The 24,974-nt window shown below is 42.2% G+C and overlaps 1 protein-coding gene across 1 annotated transcript in view; it reads left to right on the top strand.

Moving 5' to 3' along the window:
- The window catches only part of LOC117218593 (uncharacterized), a 39,863-nt gene extending 15,365 nt beyond the window's left edge, over positions 1 to 24,498 (top strand). The window contains exons 2-5 of the mRNA XM_033467108.2: positions 644 to 885; positions 17,226 to 17,366; positions 18,389 to 18,526; positions 20,521 to 24,498. Coding sequence (XP_033322999.2) covers positions 644 to 885; positions 17,226 to 17,366; positions 18,389 to 18,526; positions 20,521 to 20,733 — 734 coding nt within the window. The 3' untranslated portion in view covers positions 20,734 to 24,498. The remainder of the gene's footprint in view (positions 1 to 643; positions 886 to 17,225; positions 17,367 to 18,388; positions 18,527 to 20,520) is intronic.
- Positions 24,499 to 24,974: the final 476 nt, after the last annotated feature.

Raw genomic sequence — 24,974 nt, 5'->3', positions numbered from 1 at the left:
ATATCTACTCTACTATTGGGTTGGCAACTAAGTAATTGCCGATTTGTTCGATGAAATAAAAAATTTTTTTACTTGGAACGAAGTTTAATCTGTAATGTATTTTCCATTTTGTTCGATGACCTTTCGCCATCTCTCTGACAACTTGAAAATTCCACGCTCGTAGAAAGTCTGATCCTTTTCGGCCAAAAACTGAATCAAGTGAGATTTTACAGCGTCATCGTCGTTAAAAGTTTTACCACGAAGGGAGTTGTCCAGGGATCGAAATAAGTGGTAATCCGATGGCGCGAGATCAGGGCTATATGGTGGGTGTAACATCGATTCCCAAGCAATATCCATCAATTTTTTCCGAGTGGACAAAGACGTGTGCGGCCTAGCATTGTCCTGCTGGAAAATGACACCTTTACGATTGACCAATTCTGCTCGCTTTTCCTTGACCGCTGCATTCAATTTGTCCAGTTGCTAACATTCACGGATAATAAAAAATAACATAATAATAATAATAATAATTTTATAATATAACATTTACGGATATCATAAAAATGGGAGTGAGAGACGTCTATAACTGAAATCGGCAATTACTTAGTTGCCTAGCCCAATATAATCGCAATAATAATCGTTTGATTTGTGTGCCGTTGGTTTTCAGGGTTAGGCAGTCTCCTGGTGACTCTGCTCGTGGTCTCGGTGCAGAGCGCTCCGACGATGACCTTCGAGAATAGACGACTGAGCTTGCCCCCGAAGTGGGTGAACCCCTGCGGCCTCGCAGACGAAGACCCCACAACCGGTGAATTGGACGTGGTGCAGCTAACGGACTCGCAGCTTCTGGAGCAGGTCGTCGTGCAAGCGAAAACGGCGCTGATGCACGCGGAGCTTTTTCGCGACAACTACGTGAGTACACGAATAATCATCGCTCTTGCCCGGCCTTCGTCGACGTCATCGTCAAAGTCATTGTCATCGTCATCATCACCGTGATCGTGATCGTCGTCGTCGTCATCGTCGTCGTCGAAGCGTAGCTTTCGCTCCAGAAAGAAAAAACCGCGTTCGCTAGTCCGCGCATCGTCGCGATATCGACGATCTAACAGACGAACATTAAGTTCATCAATCGTTCGATAATTACTAACGTGACTTCTGGTGGGGATCGGACGGGGAAAGGGGACATCGAGCGGAAGGCGGTTATGGTAGTACTTCCGGTCGTACGGACGTTGATCGTTGAATCCCAGAGACCTTCGAAAGAGATCTTCGATTTACCAAGTGGCTCGATGTACTCGATTCAAGATACGGCTTTACTTTTGCCAGGGTGTTCGCGGAAACCGGCGATTTCGGAGCGTGTAACGAGCTCGCGGCGAACGAAAGCGAAACGCTCTTCCCGAACGCGCTTCGAATCGCATTCGAACGGCGGGGGAAAGATGGAAAAAAGAACGAGGCGAAATTTAATATGTACGTATCGCGAAGCGGCGGCGGATTTGTTCGAGTCGTTTGATTGCACCGTCGTTCTCTCTTTTGCTCTCGCGCGGAGCATCGGGATCTCGCCGGTGCATCGAAACCGGCCGCCGCGGTTATTATTGTTCGCGAGTTGTCTCGCGCTTTATCGCATGAATATTGAAACGCGCCGGGTGCTTCCGGAACGGCGACGGCGGCGACGGCGGCCGTGGGGCTCGGATTTTCGGTCGCGCAGCGCGCGGTCGGTCCTATCCTTTCTTCTTTCAATTACGCTCGCCTATATATTTATATGTTTCCTCCGGGCGAACGGTTATTCATGACAATAACTCATTCCCGTCACGCAACTGATCGGCGACTACAGACGATCCGTCCGTGTGTTTAAGCATTCGAGCGTTCCTCTTAGCGAACGATGGCTCGGAAAGTGGTCGCGCTGACGGGATTACCCTGTTTCTCTGATTGCCGTTGCGTTCGCGCGCGCGTGATATTTATTGCGCGTAATTACAGAGATCGAAAATGCACTTTGTAATCGAGCCCGGATCCCCGGCGAATCTAGAGAAAAAGCAGAGAGAGAGAGAGAGAGAGAGAGAGAGGGCGGTCCGCGCGGCTTCTGTGTGTCCGACGATCGGTTGAAAGTGACATTTTTTTTCTCGTCTCAGCGCCGACAACGCTCCGCTTCCTGTGCTCGATTTGCTCCCTCCCCCCTCCCGGGGGGAGGGTGTATTATGAAATGTGTAAGCGATCTCTCCCCGCGACCCCCACCTCCTCCTCCTCCTCCCCCCTTGTCCAAAACGAAAAATAGATCCGTTCGACCGCGCACGAAGATCCTTCGTTTCGAAAGAATCTTCCCAGCCGATCGTGCCTTATTATCTCTAACCAAGGACAATAAATCACGGTCCCGGTTTCGGCCTGTGTGTTGCTCAAGGTTCCTGGCTCTTCTGAAACGATCCGAAAAAAGAGACGTGGAAACCGCAGGACCGAAGCTACGGTTACACACGCGAAACTCTAGTCTCGTTTTTTTCCCGGAATAGATTAAGCCCGGTCGCGCCCCGGCTCCTAGTTATGCATCGTGCACACACACGTGTCGACATGATTTCGGGGCCTATAACTTGCGCGAACGTCCTTACATGCCCGCCGAGTTCTTGGACCCGCACCTGACTCATCCGCTGACAGCCGCTCTACGCGTTTCCTGTTTCTCCGTTGCCACGGGACGCCGTGGATCGTTGTATGCACCGTGCAGCTTGGATTACATTGTTCGTTTAAAACCCCCGCTTTCGCGGTCTCTTTCGCAACTGCGGGGCCCACGGCTTAACCTCCACGCTCCGACTGACCCATTTCGAGGCACCCTATCGAGGTCCCCCTTGGTTAGGCGAAACGCGAACGCGATTTTACGGTGAAAATATCTTTAACCCGTTCTTCGCGTTTTATACGGCGAACTTGTCGAGTATCGACAATCGATCGACATGTGTCGCTTCGTGGAAATGATCGCATCTTTGGTTTTTGGTTTAAAATGATCCAATTGTGTGTACCTAGATGTTGGCATATTTTTGTCGGAACGTGTATATTGTGATTGAGAAAATTCTGTGAGTTTTTGATGTTTGCTTCAGCTGCGTGTCAGATTCGAATCTTCTTTTAATAGCGGACTTAGTTCCAAGAGGTCGCATTATTAACAGAGTTGAGGTTTTTTTAACCTCTTTGAGGTCGTTCGAATTCCTGAGATCATTTGAAGCAACCTTTTTCCTTAGCGAAAATATAACCTTCACATAACCTTGACATAACCTCTTTGAGGTCAATCTCAGAAATTCGAATGAACTCAAAGAGGTTATGTCAAGGTTATGTCAAGGTTATATCAAGGTTCTTTTATTCTAAGAAAAAGGAATAAAAGATCCTTGACATAACCTCTTTGAGGTCATTCGAATTCCTGAGATCATTTGATCATTTTCCTTAACGAAAATATAACCTTGACATAACCTTTTTTTTAAAGAATAAAAGAACCTTGACATAACCTCTTTGAGGTCATTCGAATTCCTGAGTTCATTTGAAGCAACTTTTTCCTTAGCGAAAATGCAATCCGCGGCTCCGTTTACGAATTATTAACGAAAAACGCTGACCAATGAGAGGCGAGAGGCGAGGCCTACCGCTAGGCGGCCGAGCCAATCAGCGGAACTAGGCTTCGCGTGCTCGTTGACTGGACCGCCTTGCGCCAGCGGAGCTGGCCTCTTATTGGTCAGTGTTTTTCGTTAATATCTCGCAAACGAAGCCGCGGATTGCATTTTCGCTAAGGAAAAAGTTACTTGAAATAACTTCAGGAACCCCCTATTTCCGAATTGCGAGACATTTTTGGGACACCCTGCACACAATCGGCGACTATAAAAATCGTATCTTCTCTTCCCAAATTGCTCATTTTTGTGCACAATCTGAGCATCGATTAGAACGTTGTTACTGTTCTTACTTCGAATATTACTATTGCGCCAATCCGTTATAATATTATTGTATATATATAATATTATATATATATATATATATATATTATAATATTATTATACATATAATAATATTATAATATTATAATATTTATATAATATTATTGTATATATTAATACAATCGCGTTTGCTGAAGCGATAAAACGATCCCAATTTCCAATGAGTCCGACAAAAAAACTGAGGTCGCATTAATACCGTACATACATACAGCACCCAACTCTTGTCATACTCGGGTCAATCGCGTCTTGCACGTGCTACTCGATTCGTCTCTTTACAACAACGTTCCCAGCGTTAATGATAATTGTGCACACACGGTGTCTCTAACGCGAATACACTTAGCTCGCGTCAACCGGTGATCGGTCATTAGCGGTCTCCGCGTACAACCGAAGTTAGCGCGCTGTTCCCTTCCAACCTCGCTAATTAGCCGCCTTTCTATCTTATTTACCCGGCCGAACTTTCAGGTCTCTGCTTTCGGCAAATTAACCAGCGAGATACGTTCCATGCCGGCGTCGCGAATGCGGAGCCTGGCGCACGGATCGGGCGCGCGCGTTCGTCGAAATTGGGATTCATAGCGCGCGACCGCAAAAGGCGTTCGCCGTCTCTCTGTGCGTATAGGGTTCGTTCCGCCCTATTCTGCGGCCCCCGTCGTAGTCGTCGTGGAAACGGTCGCCGTTACATCATCGCCGGACGATACTCGATACCGATGTTTTCTAAGTCAGCGCATAATCTGATATCGTTCGGCTATTCTTCCCCCTTCTGCTCTCCTCCTCCACCTCCTCCACCATGGTCCTCCTGCTGCTTGGGAAAACGAACATCGCCGAGTGAACAGACCAAATATACATACTTCGCTCCTCTCCTCTCGACAGTCACCTTTCCCAGAGACTCGAAACACTTCGCCCTCGGTGGTGGTTCGCTTCTAAAGGACGTCCCTGAGGTGATCTCGCCTTCTTCCCGGTCTTTCTCACCGAGAGACGCTCCCGGGCGACGCACTGTCTGGTAGCCCAGTGACGTCACCAGCTAGGCCTCGTTATCGTTTCAGCGTCGCGGACACCGCGACGAGAAAAAGCAGATTAGACAGAGGGTACGGAGAAGCTGGCCGGCTTTCTCGTGCGACCGATCGCAGACCCACGCGCAGGTGGCCCGCGATAACGTTCCGATCCGCGAATTCCTTGTTCGTTATCAGCACCGCGACGCTCGACATCTGTCAACCCCTTTCACTGTAACCGGTCGTCGGGCTAGCCGGAGGAAGATTTCCGTTCGCAATCTGATAAAACATGCGAGGGCTATGGTAATGGTTGACAGAAGTGATCGTTACAGTGATGACCGCTTTCTAATCGATGCTCAGATTGTACATGAAAATGGAGAATATTATTCGATTATTCGCGTCAGGCGAAGATAAGTTAACGCTCGGATTATCCACGAAAATGGAGGATATTATTCGATTATTCGCGTTAGGCGAAGATAAGCTAACGCTCAGATTGTCCACGAAAATGGAGAATATTATTCGATTATTCGATTATTCGCGTTAGGCGAAGATAAGTTAACGCTCAGATGTCCACGAAAATGGAGAATATTATTCGATTATTCGATTATTCGCGTTAGGCGAAGATAAGTTAACGCTCAGATGTCCACGAAAATGGAGGATATTATTCGATTATTCGCGTTAGGCGAAGATAAGCTAACGCTCAGATTGTCCACGAAAATGAAGAATATTATTCGATTATCTGCGTTAGGCGAAGATAAGTTAACGCTCAGATGTCCATGAAAATGGAGAATATTATTCGATTATTCGATTATTCGCGTTAGGCGAAGATAAGCTAACGCTCAGATGTCCACGAAAATGGAGAATATTATTCGATTACTCGCGAGTATTGCGGTTCATTTTTATAGTTACGAATTGCCAACAACTATAAGAAGCGAGCAACGAGGCTCGAATAATCGTATCTCCTCTTCCGAAATTGTCCACTAAAATGGATGATTTCGGAAGAGGGGATGCGATTATTCGAGCCTTGCGGTTCATTTTTATAATTCTGGACAATTTATAACTATAAAAATTAAACCGCAAGGCTCGAATAAGCGTATCTCCTCTTCCCAAATTGTCCATTTTTGTGGTCAATCTGGGCGTCAATTAGAGAGACATTACTGCATTTGCTTTCTTTCCAGGCGGAAGCGAAACTTGACCGTTCCGTTGTCGAAATTTAGGATTCGAAGTTCAGTCAACTCTTCCTAATTCAAGATCAGATTGCGCACAAAATTGGACAGTTTGGGAAGAAGAGGCGCGATTGTTCGAGCCTTGGACTCATTTTTATAGTTGTCTGTTGTCAACAGTTACAAAAAGCAAAGTACAAGACTCGAATAATCGTGTCTTCTCTTCCCAAATTGTCCAATTTTGTGTAGCTGAGCATCAGTTAGGGAGAACTTACTGTAATCTGAGCGTCAATGAGGGAGAGTCTACCGTAGATCGGGAAACCAAAAGTGTCTTCTTTTATCAGGGACATTGTTAAAGACGATAAAGCGCTAATTGACCAGTAATTAACCCTTTGCACTCGAGTGGTGACTCTGAGGCACCACTGAAATCTGTTATATCACGTTCTAAGATAATTTTTACAAAAAAGTTCAGATTTAAAAATATTGTCAAAAGTATAATCATTATGTAAGTCGCAAGACTCAATTTCGCATGCATAAAATGCACTTTGTAGTATAAAATTAAAGTACTATAAATCAGAAAAATTATTTTAGCTTCATAGTTAAAATAGCTTCGAGTGCAAAGGGTTAAGTACTCTTCAATAACTATGAAACATATCGTATCGCAATGACTCGGGGTCAACGAGTTGCGTAGCTTCTGGTCCACGAACTCGTTGTTACGATATGCTTGTCCCTTTCCGCTTGATAACGCAGTTTCTTTTATCAGATCGAGCTTTCAACGGTTCGTTGATATTCGTTGGACGATATCGGAAACATCGTAGCACAATAGAAGTCGTTTAGGTTGAAAGATTACAAGCGTCGTCAGTCTCTGTTTCGTCGACGCGATCGTCTCGGACAGAGAAATGCAGTAGAACTTAATCGAAGTCTACGCATAGAATGCGCGAAATATTCTTCAAACTATTGGAGAAACATTTCCGCACGATAATCAGTTAATCAACCGAATGCCTCGAATAGCAGAACAGCAACAGGCATTCGATATTCTTGGAGGAAAAGACCGTGAAACCGTTGCGGTGTAATAAAAAGGCAATTAAGATTGCTCGATACGTCCGAGTTATGTATGAATTTTAAAATATGTGCATCGTTTTCCTCGATCCAGAAATCGACGTTCGATGATCTTGGGAGAACGATTATTACGGCGATAAGAGCATGCATCTCTTTCCGCGACTACGAATATATTCGGTAAATAGAAATATTGCAAGACCGGTGTAACCATAAATAAACAGCTTTCGCAATGATATCGCTAGACCTCGGATGTTAATGCATTCACGAGGAACATTAGTTGATAGATTACAGAAGGATAAAAGTCGATCGTGTACAGCCGATCACTTCTTACACCGATCGATTATCACCACTGTTATCCGTTATTTCATCAAATTTTTAATTAGCTTGATAACGAATAACGAATAAAATTTTATTCGTACAATTTATTCGAAATATTATTCGAAGAATTCGTTGAAAATATTATTCGAAGAATTTACGTGATATATTATTCGAATCGAATTTCATTTGTAGAATTTATTCGATAATACAAATTCATTCATTCGAATGAAATTGTATTCGATGCATCATTCGAGGAATTTATTCGATATATTATTCGAATAAAATTGTATTTGATATATTATTCGAATAGAATTGTATTCGATATATATTATTCGAATAGAATTGTATTCGATATATTATTCGAATAGAGTTGTATTCGATATATTATTCGAATAGAGTTGTATTCGATATATTATTCGAATAGAATTGTATTCGATATATTATTCGAATAGAATTGTATTCGATATATTATTCGAATAGAGTTGTATTCGATATATTATTCGAATAAAATTGTATTCGACATATTATTCGAATAAAATTATATTCGACATATTATTCGAATAAAATTGTATTCGATATATCATTCGAATAAAATTGTATTCGACATATTATTCGAATAAAATTATATTCGACATATCATTCGAATAAAATTGTATTCGACATATCATTCGAATAAAATTGTATTCAATATATCATTCGAATAAAATTGTATTCGACATATTATTCGAATAAAATTATATTCGACATATTATTCGAATAAAATTGTATTCGACATATCATTCGAATAAAATTATATTCGACATATTATTCGAATAAAATTGCATTCGACATATTAATCGAATAAAATTGTATGTCGCAGAATTTATTCGATATATCATTCGAATGAAATTGTTCTCGATACATCGTTCGAATAAAATGAATACTCGATGTATCGTTCGAAGAATTAATCCGACGTATCATTCGAACGAAATCGTAATCGAACAATACCGAACTTCGGCGTCGCGAAAAGAAATAAATGTCGGCGCGTCGGGGCCGTGTCTCGCGATCTATGCAGACAATGTTTATTTAGCACAAAGATCCTCCGCAGTGGCCGAGCGCGCGACCGATGTAGTAGGATCGTTTCGGTCGAGCGTCGATCGAACGAGCGCGTATACCGCTACGACGATATTCGTTCGTTTGGCCGTGTGCCGACGAGTTAATAAGCGGCGGGAATCAATGGATCACCGCGTACATGTGATTACAGCCGATATACTATTGTTAGGTGGATAGGAAGTTCGACGTCTATGAGTCGGTGTATACGCGCATCGTGTAGTACGTGAAGGAATCGGATAAAATATCGGAAGCGGAGGATTCCAATAAATCAGAATCGGAAGCTGCCCCTCTCCCCGACAAGGATGGGGCATCTATACCCCGGTACTCCGCCTGCATACTAAAACGCAGACCGGATACACAACCCGCCAGTGCATTTACTTGCCTCGATACATTCAATACGCACTACGACACGTATTTTCTGCTACTCCAATCGCTGGATGTCGGTCCGTACGGTTTCATTCAAGGCTGACATATTTTTCGAACACGACGATTCATCGGTGCCCGTTCTTCTACCTACCTTCTTTTTTTTACACTACGCAACGCACAATTATTCTCGTTTTTCTTTCTCTTCGCGCGACGCCTAGCACGGAATTATGTATGTATATTATCAGATTAAAATATTCGTTACGTTTTTCCATCGACGTGATCTCTGGCAAAAGTTTCGGGAACTTTGCGATCCTTTTTTTCTTCTCTCTCTGAAACGCTTTTGATATTTTGTTCGAGGAAAGAAACGTTGTTCGATATTTTAACGTCTCTCGTACGATGATCTCTTTCACGGCTGTCGCGATTAACGATTTTTTTGTTATTAATCGTTTTTCTTATGGAATGAGGCAATTGTTGTGCCTCGTCTCGATTTGCCGTTGCTTCTAGATTTTGGTGATAGAGAGTCAAGTTTTGTTTCCATTTGGAGGAAACGAATAACATTTGTATTTAGTTGATTGTTGTATGTGTATATTGATTCTATAGATTGTTGGGTTTATGTAGATTACATAGATTATTCGATTCAACAATTACAGAGATTATTGGATTCATCGATTATGTGTATAGATTATTGGATTCATCGATTATATGTATAGATTATTGGATTCATCAATTACAGAGATTATTGGATTCATCGATTATGTATATAGATTATTGGATTCATCGATTATATGTATAGATTATTGGATTCATCGATTATATGTATAGATTATTGGATTCATTGATCACGTAGATTACTGGATTCGTTGATCACGTAGATTACTGGATTCATTGATCACGTTGATTATTGAATTCATTGATCACGTAGATTACTGGACATATTATTATTATACAAGCAGATCTTTATGCGAAATCAAATTTTTGATCAGCGATTGTACGAAACCTAAAGCTAAAGAAACACGTATTTCTTCTTTCAATAGTTTTAATCGAACGAGACGAAGAATTCTGCCTAATTTTCCTTCAGCTTGCAAACAGAAATGAACAATTTTGGAAGAGAAGACGCGATTATCTATTTTCTTTTCGAAAAAACAAAATTAACAATTGCGACGAGCTTGTTCAGAGTTTCCTTTTAATCGAGCATATCGTTTTATCGATATAAAGTATCAAATATAAACATAAATAATTCCGAACTCAGCTATCAATCTGTTTTTAATCCGAAGAAGCTATTAAGCTTTCTAATTTGAATCTTTCGATAAAGAAGCTTCTGTTTAATAGAAAATGTATCGAATACGAAGAAACGTATCCGCGCTCGATCTCCCATAGAACTTCGCAATTTTATTTATTAAAAAAAAAAAAGACAGAACCGATTAACAAAGTGGAGCGATCGTAATCTAGACGCTTTCCGAACGTAGCAAGATTTCGAGGCGGTTGCGTCAGTGTTTTCTCGATCGTGGCGAAGACTCGCGAACCCACAGTCGCCAGAAAAACTGATCCAAGGTCCTTCGATCCCATCGAACCTGGTTAAGAATCGATAAAATCTTAATCTTAACCAGTTAACTGTGGCGCCTCCATTTCAGAGCACGCACCTATACAGAGTGTCCCGAAAATGTCTCGCAATCCGGAAATGGGAGATTCCTCAGGTCATTTGAAGCAACTTTTTCCTTTGCGAAAATGTTCTCCGAGGCTTCGTTTACGAGTTATTAACGAAAAACACTGACCAATAAGAGGCGAGCTCGGCTGGCGCGCGGCGGCCCAGCCAACGAGTGCGCGGAGCTCAGTTCCGCCCATTGGCTCGGCCGTCTCGCGCCAAATGATCTCGCCTCTGATTGGTCACTGTTTTTCGTTAATAACTCGTAAACGAAGCCGCGGATTGCGTTTTCGCTAAGGAAAAAGTTGCTTCAAATCACCTCGGGAATCCCCTACTTTCGGATTGCTACTCTGAATTTTTGTTATAACTTCTTAATAAAGCTCTATATGACCTGTGTTTACATAACATTCTTTTCTTACTTTGTGCCATAGAATACACTAACAAAGTTTGAACATTAAAACCTGGGACACCCTGTATAATGGCACTTTGCACGTCGAACAACGATACCGTGATTCTTTTCTAATATTATTTTTATAACAATGTAAACAACTTCGTGCACAGGATTGGCCTAAAAATATTCTGAACATCTTGAAATTTGAGAATATATTTTTCCTTTCCTTAAAATTACAATTTAAATAGCCGATGGTCGCTACTTCTTACGCACGACGAGTATACTCGTCGTGTCACAAAATATTGCTGCATTTCTCCACGACGAGTATACTCGTCGAACGCACAGCTAACCGGTTAAAATACTCCAACATTTTCGAAGATCTCGCGACGCGTTGTCGCCGGGTACATTTTCGAAGATGCAAGAAATCGATATTTTTCGATTCCCAGCTCGGCGAGAGAACGGATGTCGGAAGAAAAATCGATGAAACCGAAACGCGGCGTCGATTTTTCTGCGAGGTGTTTCTTTGGTGGCCGCGCGAGCCATTGGATCGGCTCGCGGCGGTCGCACCGAAATTTTATAACTTCTAATAAGCGGTGGGAGCGGTGAAGCCGCGCTAGAAGAAAGACCGAGAGACTAATTGATTTTGACGGGTCCTCGAGTGTACCGCAGCGACCATGCCTACTCTTGCCAGCCTACTTCCTGTCAGTTTTCAGCCTGGTTTTACGATTATTCGTGCTCCGGTGTGGCCGAGGAGACTTTTACGAGGCACAAAAGACCCGCGCGTCTCAGATTTGTTCGCCGCCAGTGGTTGTTAGCGACAATTCCTTTCATTCTTCGCTTTTTCTTCATCACCCCCCCCCCCCCCCCTCACCCTCCCTCCTCTCCGCCCTTCCTCGTTCCTATCCGTTCTCTCGCCGCGTACTTTTCGTGATTGTCTCGAAACAGCTGTGGCCAATACGAGAAAACCGGCAGATATTCGCGGCTTCTCCCGGCCTCGGAAATTGATCGAACCGACCCCGGGGGCCCTTTAAAAGACACGCGCGCATTCCTTGTTCCGACGGCGCCCAAGTATTTTGTATCATCGGTGTCCGGGAGCCCTGGATAACGAATCGCCGCCGGTATCGAAACAAGCTATAAAACTCGACGACGGAATTTCTACGGTTCCCTTTCGACCGATCCGCGCTCGTAAGGAAACCGGTGATCGATTAATCCCGGAACGAGACCTAAGGGACGAGAGGCGGTGTGTTTTAACATATTCATTGGGAAACCGTTCGCGTAAAACGACTGTAAAATCGTTCGACCGTCCGTGAGGTCCCAGATCGCCGGACCCTTCGCGGACGAAACTATTTGTTACGCCGATAATAATTAACGTTTCTCGTACGGTTTCTCCCGTTTCGGGAGATCTCTTCTCGCCAACGAATTTCGTAATCGCCGTTTCGGTTCATCCGTCGTGTTTCGCTGCTTCTTCGATCGATAGATTGGATCATTCGGTTCGGACAGTGTTTCGAGCAACGGGCTGTCAAACCTTTGCACTCGAAGCCATTTTAACTCGAAGCCGCGATTTGCATTTTCGCTAAGGAAATAATCGTATATTAAATCGATGAAATCGAGAATAATCGTATCTTCTCTTCCGAAATGGTCCAACGAAGCTCGCTGATCAGCTCGGCCGAGTACTTAATATACTATTAATATACTTTACACTTAATATACTATTAATATACTTTACACTTAATATACTATTAATATACTTTACACTTAATATACTATTAATATACTTTACACTTAATATACTATTAATATACTTTACACTTAATATACTATTAATATACTTTACACTTAATACACTATTAATATACTTTGCAATATGCAAAGTATATTAATTGATTTATTCCAGTTTTTAAGTGTAAAATAAATTCTCCCTAATTTTCCTTCAGCTGGTAAACAAAAATCAACAATTTGAGAAGAGAAGATACGATTATTCGAGCCTCGCCACCTTGTTTTCATAATTGTTGGCAATTGGCAACTATAAAAATGAGTCGCGAGTCTCGAATAATTGTATTTCCACTTCCCAAATTGTCCATTTTTGTGGACAATCTGAGCGTCAATTAGAGAAACACTACTGCACAGTAATTTCTCCCTAATTCGCAGTCCGATTGCGTACAGAAATGCAGAATTTGAGAAGAGAACTGAATCGTCAACAACTATAAAAACGAGACGCAAGGCTCGAATAATCGCATCTTGTCTTCCAAAATGGTCCAACGAAGCTCGCTGATCAGCTCGGCCGTCTCGCGCCTCTCATTGGTCGCTACTTTTCGTTAATAACTCGCAAAGGAAGCCACGAATTGCATTTTCGCCAAGGAAAAAGTTGCTTCGAATAAACTCAGGAACCTCTCATTCCCGGATTGCGAGACAAGTTAGCATCCATATTTTTAATCGCGTTAAAACGCGATATATACTTAAAAACAAAGTGACTTATGCCACTTTCAAAATAAACGGCTCAAATATTGCTCGGAAGCTCGGGCGCCAGGCCAGTAAAGCTAATAGCTGAACGCTTCGAACGCTCGAGCCGCCATGAATCATCGGTAACAAGGTGCCCCGATCGTGACAGAAGGGAGAAGCCCTCGTTCCCCGTGACAACTTGGAAATGGTCCATTAGTACGCGTTTCGTGAAACCGCGAGCACCGCGCACGCGTCGCAGAAAAGTGCCTAAAACGACTGCAAGGTCGGTTCACGGGTCAAAACGCGATCGAAAAGCATAGGCATTCGATCGAGAATGTTAGAACGCGTTCGCCGATCGGAGATATCGACTGATCTCGATTGAAATTACAGTAAATTCCCAGAATTTTCCTTGAGATTGTATCAGTTTGATCGATGTAAAATATCAGATATGAACGTAAGTAATTCCGGACGCAGATATCGATCTGTTTTCAATCCAAAGAAGCTATTGACCTTTCTAATTTGAAGCTTTTAACAAAGATGCTTCTGTTCGATAGAAAATGTATCGAATACGAAGAAACGTATCCGCGCTTTAATAAAAACGTGACAACAAAACGAGCCCCATTTTTCGACCGGAGTTTCGAGACTGTTGCTGCGAAGTTTTCAGCCGAAGTTGCTTAAATCGGCAAAGCAAAGCCTACTTGTGATATTATTTGTAAGCAGAATGTCTTTGCAGCTTGTTGCCACGATTTCGGAGAAGCTATTGCATCGAACGATTCAAAATCGTCGCTGCACCTCGAGAAAATATCTGTTCTCCGCAGAACATTTTACAATTTTGCACCGAACGCGCGGTGAATTCCAACTTTGACAGTAGTCGCGTAAAAATCGCCTAGAATTATCAGAGTAAAACCGATTATGGTAAATTCTCCCGAATTTTCCTCCGGCTTGTGAACGAGAACGGGCAATTTGGGAAGAGGAGAAGCGATTATTCGAGCCTCGCGGCTCATTTTTATGCCGATCGTCGACAATTATAGAAACGAGGCGCGAGGATTCGAGAAATAAGGCTCGAATAATTTATTATAATAATTATTCGAGTCTTGCACTTCGCTTTTCATATATATATCGAGAATCGGCGATTATAAGAACGTGTCACGAGGCTCGAATAAGACTCGAATAATTTATTATAATAATTATTCGAGCCTTGCACTTCGCTTTTCATTTATATATCAAGAATCGGCGACTATAAGAACGTGTCGCGAGGCTCGAATAATCATATCTCCTCTTCCCAAATTGTCCATTCTAGTTTTGCAATCCGAAGGACAAATTCGGGAGAATTGACTGCAGTTACCTACGACCTCGGTCTCCCCTATTCGAGAGCCTTGCACCTCGTTTCTATAATTGTTGACGATCGACATAAAAATGACCCGTGAGGCTCGAATAATCGTATCTCCTCTTCCCAAATTGTCCATTCTAGTTTTGCAATCCGAAGGACAAATTCGGGAGAATTGACTGCAGTTACCTTCGACCTCGATCTCCCCTATTCCCAAAAAAGTCAGCGACTCGAGGCGGACGCGTGCGGTTCCGCTCGCGATGGTGGCTGCTTACTCATCTGTCAGCGCGTTCGTTCCCATCGTACCAGGAACAAGGGATATCGAAAGCCTGATCTCGTGCGAGGCGCTGCTCCCTGTTTAATCAGTGACTAAACCTGTTATTGAACCATATCGCTCCCCCAGCGAAAGAGGTGCGGAAACTTTTGCATACAGCATTGCGCCGAGCATGTTGCATCACGGCCGAGATCCTTTTTAACTGAAAATGAAGACACTCATCTCGTTCATGACCTATCATTCCTGCTGCCCTTCTCACACGCGAGCGCAGCCCATTTGCATGTAACTTCACAGTTAATCCCGGCAAAACGAATTCTTTTCCACCGTGAACCCATTTCTTACCGACCGTATCCGCACAGATTGCACCGAATTATCTCGTTATTTTTCTCGCACGATCTCGTTATAAGGTTACAATGTCTCGATGAGCATGCTTGTTGGTCTTCATTTTGTGCGACAGACATAATTTCGTTGTGAATAATTATTAATGTGAATAATTTTCTTTCTCGGACCAACCTTTCGTTCCGGGCATCTTTGATCAGGTTTCGAAGAAAATTGATTACGAATGTCGCTGAAATAAGTGTACGTTGTTCGCGCAAGATTTGACTGTAAAGATGGTAAAATGACGTGGCAACGTTATAATATAATAATATTTATAATAAATATTAATATACAGCGTGTCTCAAAAATGTCTCGCAATCCGCAAATGGCGGGTTCCTCGGATCATTTGAAACAGCTTCTTCCTTTACAAAAATGTTCCCCGAGGCACCGTTAACGAGTTATTAACGAAAAACAGTGACCAATAAGAATCGAGTACGGCTGACGCGAGGCGGCCCAGCCAACCAGCGCGCGAAGCCCAGTTCCGCCCATTGGCTCGGTCGCCTCGCGCCAGCCGAGCTCGCCTCTCATTGGTCACTGTTTTTCGTTAATAACTCGTTAACGGTGCCTCGGAGAAAATTTTTGTAAAGGAAAAAGTTGCTTCGAATGACCCGAGGAATGATCCTGTATAATATTATAATACATATTAATTTAAGGACTTGCGGTTATTTTACTATCTTTGATTAGATCTCGTATCTGTCCATTCTAAACCTTCGTATTCTTTGATTTTATAACTGATGGATAACTTTCCGTACAAATTGAATAAATAAGTAAATAAATAAATATTTGTACAAACGTGTCTGTTCAAAGGAACATAATCCGAATTTTAAAGCAGTCGTCGGAAGACGAAGACGATGGCGTCTTGCACAAAAATTGCACGAAAATTGCATAGAAATTGCACAAAAATTCCACGAAAATTGCACATCTTTCGGCGGCGTGTTCAAAATTGCCATTTTTCCTCTTCTTCTCCCTCCATAGCAGAAATCCGCGGGAAGACTGCCCGAGAATAATTGCTCGACAATTTCTGTCCATCGAATCTCGCCGAAGGCGCGCGGCTTCGACAATAATTTCGACAACGTAACGAACCCCGTCGCTTCTAGTCCGCAGTGAAAGTCGCCGGATCCGAAGCGGCAAGAAAATGGCAATGCAACGATTGTTAACGAATCGTCGGGCGGCTAGGAAACGTGGTCGAAGAAAACTCTCGATCGAAGACGGAAAGGTTTCGCGAGCCGGGGCCTCACGGTCGATATTCTTTTTAGCTGAAAATAAAGACATTCATCTCGTTCATGGCCTATCATTGGTACCCTCGGCGCGCGAATATAGGCCATTTGCATGTAACTTAACAGTTAACTCCGCGGCAAAACGAATTCTTTTCCCCCTATAAACCGATTTTTTCGGGCCGCCGGCCGGCCGCCGATTGCTTTCAGCAAATTGTCGGTTGTGTACGCGAGAGAGCACCTCCTCGTTGGCGAACCACTTATTAAGTTTCATGCAATTAAACCGCGGAGAGGTTACGTTGTGGTCAATTTGTACGACGATAACAACGATAACGCACGCTAGGATCCACTTCTCTCGGCGAACCCGCCGTGTAACTCGGGACTATTTTCTGCTCCGTTCGAAGCGTTCGCTGCCGGGATAATGCAACGTTTACGACTAGTTCGGATCCGAGAGATGACGACGACGACGACGACGACGAATCCTCGCGTCCCGAGGACGGATCGATCCGCGAACGATTAAATTCGCTCGATTTGTTCAGCCTTATTCGGCTCAGTTATAATTAGTTTTATTCGGTCTTAGAAGCGAGCGTTGCTTTTTTCCTGTTTTCTTTTTCTCTTCGTTCTTTTTATTAAATCCGCGGTTCTCTCTCGTTTTGCAGGCGAGGCGAACCTTCAACGTTGACTTCGATGAAATTCTTTCCTCGTTCAAAGAGAGCCACTACGATTGGCTTCCGGGGCCAAGGGAGATTCCAAAGCAACTCAAACAGCAACTGGATCAAGAGTATCTTGACAGGTTGGAGGTAAGTGCGAAGAAAACGAACGCTACGTTGTTGAAAATGCTTTGAATAAATGCGGTTTCTTCGTCGTTGGAGAGTTCAAATTTGTCGCAAGAATAGCTGGTACAAATTTAACTTTTTTAATTTACGATTACTCGATGAAATATTCGATGAACATTTTGTTGAATTTCTTCAGTCAAGTATACGTTGCAATAAGAATCGTATGATTTAAATTTAATTCGTATACAAATTAAATTATATATATAATTATTATTATATATATTATTACATATATAAATTAATTTATATATATGTAAATTAAATTTTAACATTAGTATAAAGCAAATATATCGTATATACATTTCAATATTTCATATATGTAGAGTAGTTTTTAGTATATTTATATTATTATATTCATATATATATATATATATATATATATATATATATATATATATATATATATATTCATATAATATTATATTATTCATATTATATTCATATAATATTATATTATTTATATTATAGTTATGTTATTATAATATACAGTTATATTATAATAAATAAAAGTAGTTTTATTATAATTTAAATATGAATTCATATGAAATTATGTACACAAATATAAAATTCATAATTTATGAGGATTTGAATTTGTTCATAAATGTATAAATTTATAAGGGTTTAAATTTATTGATAAATGTATAAATTTACAAGGGTTTAAATTGATTGATAAATTCATAAATTTATGAGGGTTTAAATTTGTTCGTAAATGTATAAATTTATAAGGAATTAAATTTATTGATAAATTCATAAATTTATAAGGATTTAAATTTGTTCATAAATGTATAAATTTACAAGGGTTTAAATTTATTGATAAATTTATAAATTTATGAGGGTTACACATTTATTTAAAGATTTACAATAATATTATATACAAATTTGAGATTTCCGGATGAAATTGTGAACGCGTACCGTAGTTCTCTATCGTCGAACGATAGTATCGAATGAATTGTTTTTGACTATAATACTACGAATTCCATTCACAGCTCGACACTGCTCTGATCGATGCGTACGAATACATGCAGAAGTATGCAGTGGGCTTGGAGCAGATCGTTTGGGATCAAGAAGATCTTCAGCTCGAGTTTCGCAAGCAATTCAAAGAGGCGGAATACAACCTGCGAACGGTAAGTGCACGCGGTTCTAGTTCCACTTGTTCCGTAGATTTTTACAATGAGAAGAAACGAAAAAAAAAAAGAAAAAAAGAAAAAGAAGGAACACCTTTCACAATGTTGCCGAGCACAATTAGCCTGAATTATATTGCCCGGCGCGGTCGTAAAAAAATATGCCGCCGACTTTACGAGTTTTACGTAAAGTCGCGTTTTACTAAACCTTCCGGCTGTGAGCGCGAAAAAATTTATGGTTCTATCCTGACTAACGCTTTGTCGAATCTACAGCCGATCTCCTTAGCACTGGTCGCGCTTCTATTCTCGATATTTCCATTGTTCTTTGAATCCTTCGCGACGAGTTCGCGCGGTCTTCGCAATTTTCATCTCGTCTTTTCGAAGCGAAGGTGCGTTTATTGACTGCAATTACGAGGCTAATTGTGCCCGAAAACAAACCAAGGGCACAGCAATTGGTCGCCCACAATAACCGCGTCCGCTATCCGGTAATACAAAGAATTCGAGAGCAGTCGTTTCGACGCGAGTAGTTCCATTGTTTACAATTTGTAATAACACGTCGTCGAATGCCAATCGATGATCGCATTTTTAAGAAGATTTTAACGTGAATTAGGATCGGTTTTCGTTGCAGTGTGATCGCATAACTGACCGATATGACGGTCATAACCGATAAACTGGATCTGAATTATCTAACATCACCTAAATTATCGATCATCTCTTCAGGTCTGCTATGAAATTAATAATAAATATTAATACGTGTGAGTAAAACAGCTTTCGACGAGTTAGACTCGTCAAAGTCTACAGTGGCATATGAAATAAACGACGACCCCCAACTTGTCATTGTATGTCAAGGGGTTAACAACAATAGCGATAAGATTGACATATCTGCAGCCAATGTTACTAGGTCTGAAATGAGTCTTTATAAACCGTTCACCTGATTCGCTAATTCTCCGCCATTTAACACGAGTTATGCTTTCTTCTTGTTATTGTAAAAATGGATACTTACGCGTACATATAAATAAATTAAATGCAATTGAACGAAGTGAAATGAAATTGAATTGAATTAAATGAAATTGGATTAGATTAAATTGAATTGAATTCAATGAAATTGGATTAGATTAAATTGAATTGAATTCAATGAAATTGGATTAGATTAAATTGAATTGAATTCAATGAAATTGAATTGAATCGAATCGAATCGAATCAAATCGAATAGAATAGAATTGAATAGAATCAAATAGAACCGAATAGAATCAAATCGAATAGAATTGAATAGAATCAAATAGAACCGAATCGAATCGAATAGAATTGAATAGAATCAAACAGAACCGAATAGAATCGAATCGAATAGAATTGAATAGAATCAAATAGAGCCGAATAGAATCGAATAGAATCGAATAGAATCGAATTGAATCTAATGGAATCGAATCGAATCAAATTGAATTGAATCAAATCGAATTGACTCGAATAGAATTGAATAGAATCGAATCAATCGAATCGAATAGAATCAAATAGAGTCGAATTGAAACGAATTAAATCTGACGGAATCGAATCGAATCGAATTGAATCGTATAGAACTGAATAGAATCAAATAGAATCGTATAGAATTGAATAGAATCAAATAGAATCGAATAGAATAGAATAGAATAGAATCGAATCGAATCGAATAGAATAGAATTGAATAGAATCAAATAGAATCGAATAGAACAGAATCGAATCAAATTGAATCGAATCAAATTGAATAGAATCGAATAGAATAGAATCGAATCGAATAGAATCGAATAGAATCAAATTGAATCGAATCGAATAGAATCAAATTGAATCGAATCGAATAGAATCAAATTGAATCGAATCGAATCAATCGAATCGAATAGAATCAAATAAAATCGAATCGAATCAAGTAGAATCAAACAGAATCGAATCAAATAGAATCGAACAGAATCAAGCATAATCCGATCGAATTGAATGATCTCTTAACGCAACGACGACGATGGTTGCAGGTCCTCTGCGAGCTGCAAGTGGCGCTGGTGGAGCGTCAGCTGTCGCCGCGGCCGGACGTGACCCGTGACATCATGAAGTCCGAGCTGCGGGCCATGTCAACGTCGGAGACGTTTCGGAACCTGCGTGACTGGGTGATCTTCCGCGACTACATGAACGGCCTCGAATACGTGGTGCAGGTGTTCAACTACCTGCTCCGCGGTCTTCAGTCCTGAGGATGGCAAGGCGAAAGCCCTCGTAGGGTAACCAGACGTCGACTCGCCCATCTGAGGAAGCCGGACCACCCTAATCCGGACGGTCATCGCTGAGGTCGCGCCGGCCGAAAGGGGGCGGTTAAAACGGAGGAGGAGGAGGAGGAGGGCCCCGAAAGCGTGCTCCGTCAAGCACGGCCGAAGGGGCGCTGTTTTGTTGTCATCCGTCCTCGCGGCGATCAACGAATCTATCTATCGGCCACCGAAGCAGCTCCCCCGAAGGACGCTCCCTCGACGCCGATAGATACTTCTCCCGTCGCCGACTCGCACAAAACCGTCCGTGCCGTAACGGCCAGCCGAAAAACTCCGACGACCGAGGGATTAAGGGAGACGATGGGGAGAGAGAGGCAGAGTCGCACGATTTACGTAGCCCGTTGGCTTTCGCCGCCCAGTTCACGATCGTGCAACACGCAAACACACACACACATACACAGAAAAACACACACACACATACATACGGAAAGAGAGAGAGAGAGACCAACACACCTACACGCGACCAGAGAGGACGTATAATGCACGTTTAGCACGGTACGTGTCGCATGTACCGAACGTGTGCGAGAACGTGGAGAACGACGGACCGCCGACAAGAACCGATTCTCAAGCGCGGAGTGTCGCGTAACGAGTTTGCGTCGGGCATAGACGGTAACCAGAGCGTGTTCGCTAGATTTCCGATTTACGAGACGGTGTGTTATAAGAGTGATGAGATTCGAGAACCGAGTGATGCGCGAGCGCGCGCGCGATCTGGTTACGTGACGGTGGAAAATCGAAAATCGAAAGACAAATCGGAGGAAGGCATCGTCGTTCGCGAGATTATCTATCTGTCTCGTCGACGACGATCGTTCGTCCCGGGATCACGAGATTTCGTGTCTGTTTCTTCGCATTTTCGCGTTTTCCGCCGCGAGAGATTCGCCGAGCGGCCGTGCGCGCCGATCCGAGAGACTTTGCGTTTCGTCGAGGGTCGAGAAGACGAGCGAGCGAAAGAGAGAGAGAGAGAGAGAGAGAGAGAGAGAGAGAAAGAGAGAGAGACGAGCACACGTAACGGAAAAGGATAGAGAAGGGAACGGATTCCGAAGGGATCCTTTTAAACGAGCTTGTGCACCGCAGCGGTATTATATCCTAAGTACACAAGAAAATACAGTATTCGCGCTTTAAGCTAGACTATTCGCGTTCAGCGAGAAGAAAGCAGAAAATTCGTACGCGTATAGCCGATTATTTTAGGTCGCGTACTATCCCACGCGAGCAAATGGCCGGCGTCGTTTCGCGCGTCGACGAAAACCCTCGGCGCCCAGCCCCGGGGGAGCGCTCGCATCCCGGGCCGGGCCTGGGCCGGGTATTTGTGTCTACACAATAATTTATTGACTAACTGTAATATTATTCTATATTCGTATTTATTCAGATTATTTATTTTATTTTTGTAAAGATTTTACATGTCCGATTTCAAGCCTGTATTTAAAGTGTCTAGTTGAGCTTAAAATTGCCTAGAAGTGTAAGAGAAAAAACAGAAGGATATATATTAATATTATTATTATTATTATTATTATTAATATTAATATTATTATTATTATTATTAATATTATTATTATTACTATTATTATTATTATTATTAATATTAATATTATTATTATTATTCATAATTAATATTATTAGTAGAATTTTAATAATATCTTAGCGGAAGAAGATGGTAACGCATCGACGCGGCCCGACGCCATTTTACGTTACGCGCCGCGCTGCTGCTGCTGCTATACTCCCTTCGCTTTAATTGCGGCTTCGCACCGCGCGAAAGATGCGACATTCGAGATAAAGACACCAGCCCCCGTACTTCAATTTATTCTCGTTAAACCGATCGAGCCCCGTGTCCGACGCTGATTCGACGGCTAAACATTTTATATTTCTCTTTTCCCGACGACTTTGTTACGATTATTTTCTTTCTTCTTTTTTATCCGGTTTTTCACCCCGTTCTCCCGCCAAGACGTACCTTTTCGACAGAGTTCTTTTTACCGCGTGACAGAGATCGCAGATTCTCCTCCGTCTCGGACTGCTATCTTTCGTTTTTTTATCTCTCGCGATTTTACACGTGTTTTTTTTTATCGCCACGAACTTTTTGTATTATTCGCTTTTTTATCCGATTTTAATGATTTATTTCGAAGGCCCCTTAAAGAACGAGAAGGAACGTCGACGTCCGAGAACAACCGACACACGGCCCCACACACGTACTTACTTAGATCTCGATCGAAACCTTCGATTTGACGCGCCGTTGCGTGCCACGATCGACGATCGTTTTCGTCGACCGGCCAGAGAGCAAGCAAGCTTTTCTTCGCGGACGGTCCGCGCGAGCTGGATTCGAACCACCTGTACGTACACGCGCCGTTACAACGAAACTGCAATCTCATTTCCATATCGTCTGTGATATGCATCGTCGTCCCACGTGTCGCTAATTGTTATTGTTGGATCGGTCCGCTTCATTGTTCCGAGCGAGAGAAAACTGGCAAGATGAAATCGTGGAGGATGCCGGTGTGTGTGTGCGTGTGTGATTGAGAGAGAGAGAATGAAAGCATGCGTCCAAGAGAGAAAGAGAGTGAGAGAGAGAGAGAGTGAATAAAAGTATGCGTCCAAGAGAGAGAGAGAGAGAGAGAGAGAGAGAGAGAGTGAATAAAAGTATGCGTCCAAGAGAGAGAGAGAGAGAATGAAAGCATGCGTCCAAGAGAGAAAGAGAGAGAGAGAGAGAGAGAGTGAATAAAAGCATGCGTCCAAGAGAGAGAGAGAGAGAGAGAGAGAGAGAGAGAGAGAGAGAGAGAATGGAAGCATGCGTCCAAGAGAGAGAGAGAGAGAGAGAGAGAGAGAGAGAGAGAGAGAAAGGGAGGATTCTGAGTGGCAGTGTCGATCTCGCGAATCGATCTCGAACACATCTCCATTTCATATCATGTCCCATTTCGTACCGTTTTACTTCGATAGACAGCTTTTCGTTCTTCCGGAGCACCGACCCGTTCGTTTCATCTCCTTCACTTTTCTTCTAGCATTTTCGTTCTCCTCCTTCGCGAGCCAGAAAGACTGTCGTTTTCGAATCACCGGTTCTTTTGGATAATCCAGCGCGACGCGGAGAAGTTAGGCGAAACACACCCCGGCGATTACGATCGACGAGACAGACGATCGCGAAGCAGCAGCGCAGCCTGTTCGAGCGTCGTTCAGCAGAACGATTCTGTCCCCGATTTTGCCGATCTATATTCTCTATTTTTTCTCTTCTTTAAATACGACTCTGCGAATTCGTTCAAAATTCATCGGAATCAACGTTCAGCATGCTTTCCGGCGATTTTCCCTATCTGTCGTTGTTAGAAAAAGAATAAAAAGAAACAAACGGTGTACTTCGGTGTGGAGATTCGTGGATCCGCTGGAAATCGATTCGATCGATCGGTTCAGAGTTTTCGATCCGAGAGTTTGTTCGTCGAGATCGACAGCGTCGAGAACGATGGTTCGGAACGTCGAGACTTCGGAGGATGATCCACGCGATCGATACACAAGTGTACACCGATCGATACGCATCGCGTACGGCAAATTTTTTGTGTAAAATAATTACGGATTGCTTGGTATATGTTGTATATAAACAGATCTGATGATATAGAAGCTGCAGAATATAATTATGTATGTGAATATGTAATATGTACACGGGCCCCTTCCCCCGAAAAACGCCCGCTCTGTTGTATCATATTAAACCAAAGACAGTTCGACATGAAACACATTTGCAATTTATTTATTTATTTTCCCATGACTGAGCGAACAAAACGAATACGATCGGCGACGTGTATCTTTCATTCTCTTCTGCATCGATGTTGCTCGAGCCGATAGATAAAGATCACGTGAAACAGGTTCCAAATTTTGCGGAGATTTATTTAAGGCGCGCGGAAGTTATTAAATAAAGCTGCTGCATTTTTTCTAGATTTTTTTTTAACGCGAGGAAATTCTTCACTTTGATTAAAAAGGCGTTTCTGTGTTGCTAATGATATCAGAGTTTTAGGCTATTGGAATTAGTTGGCATAATTTCAGAAAAACGTATTTAAAACGTCTGCCTCCATTATTCGTCGAACAAAGGCTAGACATACAAAGGTAATAAAATATGATACATCTTCAATTTTTCGCAGGAATTGTACAATTTCTCGTTTTAATTGAGCATATCGTTTGATCGATGTAAAATATCAGATATGAACGTAAAT

Source organism: Megalopta genalis, chromosome 7, assembly GCF_051020955.1.
Source record: "Megalopta genalis isolate 19385.01 chromosome 7, iyMegGena1_principal, whole genome shotgun sequence".
Taxonomy (NCBI): Eukaryota; Metazoa; Arthropoda; class Insecta; order Hymenoptera; family Halictidae; genus Megalopta; species Megalopta genalis.
The sequence above is the reverse complement of the archived record's forward strand: the minus strand, read 5'-3'. Positions and strand labels throughout refer to the sequence as shown.